General features: G+C 39.5%; 1 protein-coding gene across 1 annotated transcript; it reads left to right on the top strand.

Annotated features, from left to right (window-relative positions):
* The first annotated feature begins 1031 nt into the window (after positions 1 to 1031).
* Positions 1032 to 6020, top strand: LOC145738287 (uncharacterized). The gene is made up of 3 exons (XM_081993107.1): positions 1032 to 1115; positions 5277 to 5407; positions 5458 to 6020. The coding sequence occupies exons 2-3, from the start codon at positions 5289 to 5291 to the stop codon at positions 6005 to 6007; spliced, it is 669 nt and encodes a 222-aa protein (XP_081849233.1). The 5' UTR covers positions 1032 to 1115; positions 5277 to 5288; the 3' UTR covers positions 6008 to 6020.
* Positions 6021 to 6227: the final 207 nt, after the last annotated feature.

Below are 6227 nucleotides of genomic sequence, written 5' to 3'. Positions count from 1 at the left end.
GTAGCTCAAAGTGTCAGCTTTCAGAAAATATGGCCCCTTAAGTTAATCGGTTTACTCGTTTGGCCGCTAGAGGGCGTCAAAGACAACAGAGTTTTCACGTCAAACTGATTTTGACACTTTTCACTTTGGCCTTGAATAACTCGCTTATTTGACAGTTGACGTCAAAATGTCATTGAAACAAAAATGTAGCTCAAAGTGTCAGCTTTCAGAAAATATGGCCGCTTAAGTTAATCGGTTTACTCGTTTGGCCGCTAGAGGGCGTCAAAATCAACGCAGTTTTCACCTCAAACTAATTTTGACACTATTGGCTTTGACCTTGAATAACTCGCTTATTTGACAGTTGACGTGAAAATGTCATTGAAACAAAAATGTAGCCCAGAGTGTGAGCTTTCCAAAAATATGACCGCTTTATTTGATAGGTTACACCGTTTGCCCGTCAGAGGGCGTCAAAGTTGCTCAATCAACTTTTCCAACACAAAACACTTGTTCAACCAAAATTTCCAGTGCACCAACTCGTTCAACCTCAAATAACTCACTAATTTGACGAGTTGGGGAAAAAAGTCACTGAAGCAAAAAGATAGTACGGATTGTAAGCTTTCCAAAAATATCCCCGCTTAAGTGAATCGGTTCGGTCGTTTGGCCGCTAGAGGGCGTTGAAAAAAATCACTTTTCTGCGCAAAATATATCGATATTGGTGGTGAATAATGGCCTCGATTACGTTATTTACATTATAAACGACTATTTATCATCCATTCTGATAGAGCATGCAACATATTAAATCAGACACACACACGTGATTGGCCCAGTTGGTATAGTCTGTTCCGATAATTAGTTCACCCCCCCCAAAAAAAAATTACCACATTTTCCATAACAGACTATAGTTTCTATGGTCTGTTTTATAATAGAGTGCATCAAAAGAGAGTTAATTCAGCGTAAATGATGGTAATTGGGTGAGTGAACATTTTTATGGAATGGACTATAGCAAAGGTGTTTTAAGTTTGGGAAAATGGAAAAGTTCATTCTGTCGGAGTCTAGCGAGTGGAAAAGGGTTGGAAAAGCGCAGTTTTCCTTATTAAAATCGTATTTTCCTGCAATGAAAATCACTTGTACTGAAGGTAAATTTTTTTGGATTTTCACACTTAAAAACGCACAACTTTCTTAATTTTTCCTGGATTCAAGTGAAATTTTCATCACCACCACCCACGATTATTGTAGTATTTTGGGGAATTTTTTTCAAAATTTTTCCTCTCGCAGTTTGCGAGATTTTGGCGAAAATTAGTTTGCTTGTAAAATGCACGGAAACTCGGTTATTTTTTGGATTTCAGCAAGCGAAAAAAACTCGTAATGTTTGTCTTGAAATGCTCTTTATTTTTGGTTTCTTGAGAAATTTCTGTAACTCTAACCGTTTACGAGATATTCGACTTTTTCGGTTTTCGGTGCACGCTTTCATTCAATCCCAAATAACTCGCTTATTTGTAACGCTTTGTATTAATTTTTTTATGTCAATGGATAGCCAATGAAATGGGCTTTCCAAAAATATGGCTACACGAGTTGATTGGTTGGACAGTTTGGCCGCTAGAGGGCGTCAAAGTTGACCTACAACTTTGCTCAAATTTTCAGTGCACCAACTCACTTAACCTCAAATAAGTCCCTTATTTAGGACACTTTGTATATATTTTTATACGTTAATGGATAGCCAATGAAATGGGCTTTCCAAAAATATGGCTACACGAGTTGATTGGTTGGATAGTTTGCCCGCTAGAGGGCGTCAAAGTTGACCTACAACTTTGCTCAAATTTTCAGTGCACCAACTTACTTAACCTAAAATAAGTCCCTTATTTAGGACACTTTGTATATATTTTTATACGTCAATGGATAGCCAATGAAATGGGCTTTCCAAAAATATGGCTACACGAGTTGATTGGTTGGGCAGTTTGGCCGCTAGAGGGCGTCAAAGTTGGCCTACAACTTTGCTCAAATTTTCAGTGCACCAACTCACTTAACCTCAAATAAGTCCCTTATTTAGGACACTTTGTATATATTTTTATACGTCAATGGATAGCCAATGAAATGGGCTTTCCAAAAATATGGCTACACGAGTTGATTGGTTGGGCAGTTTGGCCGCTAGAGGGCGTCAAAGTTGACTTACAACTTTGCTCAAATTTTCAGTGCACCAACTCACTTAACCTCAAAAAACTCCCTTATTTAGGACACTTTGTATATATTTTTATACGTCAATGGATAGCCAATAAAATGGGCTTTCCAAAAATATGGCTACACGAGTTGATTGGTTGGACGGTTTGGCCGCTAGAGGGCGTCAAAGTTGACCTACAATTTTGCTCAAATTTTCAGTGCACCAACTCACTTAACCTCAAAAAACTCCCTTATTTAGGACACTTTGTATATATTTTTATACGTCAGTGGATAGCCAATGAAATGGGCTTTCCAAAAATATGGCTACACGAGTTGATTGGTTGGGCAGTTTGGCCGCTAGAGGGCGTCAAAGTTGACCTACAATTTTGCTCAAATTTTCAGTGCACCAACTCACTTAACCTCAAAAAACTCCCTTATTTAGGACACTTTGTATATATTTTTATACGTCAATGGATAGCCAATGAAATGGGCTTTCCAACGATATGGCTACACGAGTTGATTGATTGGACAGTTTGGCCGCTAGAGGGCGTCAAAGTTGACCTACAACTTTGCTCAAATTTTCAGTGCACCAACTTACTTAACCTCAAATAAGTCCCTTATTTAGGACACTTTGTATATATTTTTATACGTCAATGGATAGCCAATGAAATGGGCTTTCCAAGAATATGGCTACACGAGTTGATTGGTTGGACAGTTTGGCCGCTAGAGGGCGTCAAAGTTGACCTACAACTTTGCTCAAATTTTCAGTGCACCAACTTACTTAACCTCAAAAAACTCCCTTATTTGGGACACTTTGTATAAACATTTATATGTCAATGGATAGCTAATGAAATGGGCTTTCCAGCAATATGAAAACATTGGTTGATTGGTTGCACCGTTTGGCCGCTAGAGGGCGTCAAATTTGTTGACTAATTGAGGAAGTAATCTATCAATTTTTTTGTGTGAAATTAGGGGGAATAAAGGGCATTATCAAGTTGACAAGGACAAGGTTAAGGTTTTTCCATTAGGAGAATTCAAAGAAAATGCGGCTTTTCCGGTGTTTAGACGAGGACAAACATGTCAGGGTGATTACCGAGCCTATTAGAATTAATTGGATATTAAAAAAAAAAACAGGAAAAAATTTCTACTTTGGAGACCTCTAGCGGCCAAACCGTTCAACTAAGTTTAGCAAAAAGGCACATCGTTGGAAAGCCCCTTTCATTAGCTAACCACTGATATATAAATGTTTATACAAAGTGTTAGAAATAAGCGAGTTATTTAAGATTGAATGAAAGAGTGCACCGGAAATGATCAATATTTCTTAAGTAAACTTTAACGCCCTCTAGCGTCTAAACGACTCAATTGATAAACTTAAGCGGCCATATTTTCTGAAAGCTGACACTTTGGGCTACATTTTTGCTTCAATGACATTTTCCTGTCAACTGTCAAATACGCGAGTTATTCAAGGACAAAGCCGAAAGTGTCTTAAAATGTTGGTCTGGAAAGTTTGGTCAACTTTGACGCTCTCTAGCGGCCAAACGGTGCAACCGATTAACTTAAGGGGCCATATTTTCTGAAAGCTGACACTCTAGGCTACATTTTTGCTTTAATGACATTTTGCTGTCAAGTGTCAAATAAGCGAGTTATTCAAAATCAAAGCAATCGCTGTCAAAACTGTTGGGCCTGGACAACTCGCTTAACTTTGACGCCTTCTAGCGGCCAAACGACCAAACCGATTAACTTAAGCGGCCATATTTTCTGAAAGCTGACACTCTAGGCTACATTTTTGCTTCAATGACATTTTGCTGTCAACTGTCAAATAAGCGAGTTATTCAAAATCAAAGCAATCGCTGTCAAAACTGTTGGGCCTGGACAACTCGCTTAACTTTGACGCCATCTAGCGGCCAAACCATGTCCCCGACCTATCAACTTTTTTATATCAATGGAAAGCCCATTTCATTGGCTATCCATCGACATATAAAACTCTATCAAAAGTGTCCTAAATAAGCGAGTTATTTGAGGTGAAACGAACCGGTGCACCAAAACGATCACGTTTCTTTCTGGTCGATTTGATGGGGAAAACAAACGAAAACTAGTTGGAAAACTTTTCCAGTTGTTCAGTTTAGACGCCAATTTTCCATGAAAAATTGCCTTTTTGCTTAATTTTGCTTGCTTTGCATGTCAACCCTTAACTAGTTGCCTTTTAAGGGCTCGTTAATTCCACCCTAAATGACACTGATTTGCTATAATAGAGTAAATGAAAAGAGGACGCCATTTTGATTTAATATCTCCGGAACGGTAAGAGGGAAATTTTTGAAAAAAATGCCAAAATAACCGTCAAAGTCGTGGCTATCTGCGATTAAAAAATCAAGTTGATAACTTAAAAAATGACAGTTTGACGCCATTTTGAATCTTACCCTGTACAGGTTAAGTTAACGTTTCTCTAGTGCCGCCATTTTGATTTAATATCTCCGGAACGGTAAGAGGGAAATTTTTGAAAAAAATACCAAAATAACCAAAAAAGTCGTGGCTATCTGCGATAAAAAAATCAAGGTTGTCACTTGAAAAATGACAGTTTGGCGCCATTTTGAATCTTACCCTGTACAGGTTGAGTTAACGTTTCACTAGTGCCGCCATTTTGTTTGAATATCTCCGGAACGGTAAGAGGGAAATTTTTGAAAAAAATGCCAAAATAACCGTCAAAGTCGTGGCTACCTGCGATAAAAAAATCAATCAAGTAACTTAAAAAATGACAGTTTGACGCCATTTTGAATCTTACCCTGTACAGGTTGAGTTAACGTTTCTCTAGTGCCGCCATTTTGTTTGAATATCTCCGGAACGGTAAGAGGGAAATTTTTGAAAAAAATACCAAAATAACCAAAAAAGTCGTGGCTATCTGCGATAAAAAAATCAAGGTTGTCACTTGAAAAATGACAGTTTGACGCCATTTTGAATCTTACCCTGTACAGGTTGAGTTAACGTTTCTCTAGTGCCGCCATCTTGTTTGAATATCTCCGGAACGGTAAGAGGGAAATTTTTGAAAAAAATACCAAAATAACCGTCAAAGTCGTGGCTATCTGCGATAAAAAAATCAATCAAGTAACTTAAAAAATGACAGTTTGACGCCATTTTGAATGTTACAGGTTACAAGCACTATGAAGTGTTCTAAGATTGTACTGACAGAACGTCACGTGACAGAACTGTCAAATTGTCCGAGACAGTTACGGGGCGACGTTTCGAACCACCCGAACGAACCATCATCGGGAAATTTTGGGTAATTTTTTTTTTTTTTTTTTTTTTTTTTTTGACGTCATTTTTTTTTAGCTGTCAAAAAGTGACAGATGACAGTGACAGATGCGCGCCGCAACTGACCATAACCACGCTAATTTTCCCCGATGACGTCATGCGATTTAATACCGGAAGTTCGTTGGAACGTTGGTCCCGGAAGTGTCCCCCATTGGTGGGGGGGAGCCGGAAGTGCCCCTCCCCTCCCCTCCCGGACGAGTGGGGGGCGCCGGAACCGGAAGTGGCCGGTGCGCAGGCACCGGAAACGATCGAACCGTACGTCGTGACGTCAGACATTGAGGAACTGATGATGGCGCACGCGCAGGAACGAAACGTGGCACGGAAAAAGCGCAAAGGAAAAAAAGAGGCCCGCCGCGCACAGAAACGTCACAAAACTGTCAAAATGGCCATTTCCAGGCCGCCCAGCCCTGGAACCGAACAAATCATCCGGGTGGACGTCACGTCCAATGTGACGTCATTTGACAGCGACGTTGACAGTTTGACGGGTGACGTCACCGAAGCGTCCAACTTGGACGACGATTTTGTGATCAAGTGTAAACAGTTGGCTCTAACCAAGAAAACGCGCTAAAAATACAAATTTTCAGTCAAAATTGACGTTTCTCAAACTGGATGACAGCTACTGTCAAATTGACATCAAAAATGGATTCCATGACCCCGAATTAGTCGAAAACGAGTACCATCAAGACCCCTTTATCTCGAGCCAAAATGGCGGAAATTACAAAATGGCGTCTAGTGACGCCATTTTGATTTTTTCCAAAAAAATCGAGTTTGAACTCGTTTTCTACTAA

Source organism: Ips typographus, linkage group LG15, assembly GCF_016097725.1.
Source record: "Ips typographus isolate SLU linkage group LG15, UJ_Ityp_2.0, whole genome shotgun sequence".
Lineage (NCBI taxonomy): Eukaryota > Metazoa > Arthropoda > Insecta > Coleoptera > Curculionidae > Ips > Ips typographus.
The sequence above is the reverse complement of the archived record's forward strand: the minus strand, read 5'-3'. Positions and strand labels throughout refer to the sequence as shown.

Excerpts from the sequence above, each read along its gene's own strand:
- LOC145738287 (XM_081993107.1), top strand. The coding sequence starts at position 5,289 with ATGAAGTGTTCTAAGATTGTACTGACAGAACGTCACGTGACAGAACTG. Across the intron at positions 5,408-5,457 it reads CCATCATCGGGAAATTTTGG|CTGTCAAAAAGTGACAGATG; the intron begins GTAATTTTTTTT and ends ATTTTTTTTTAG.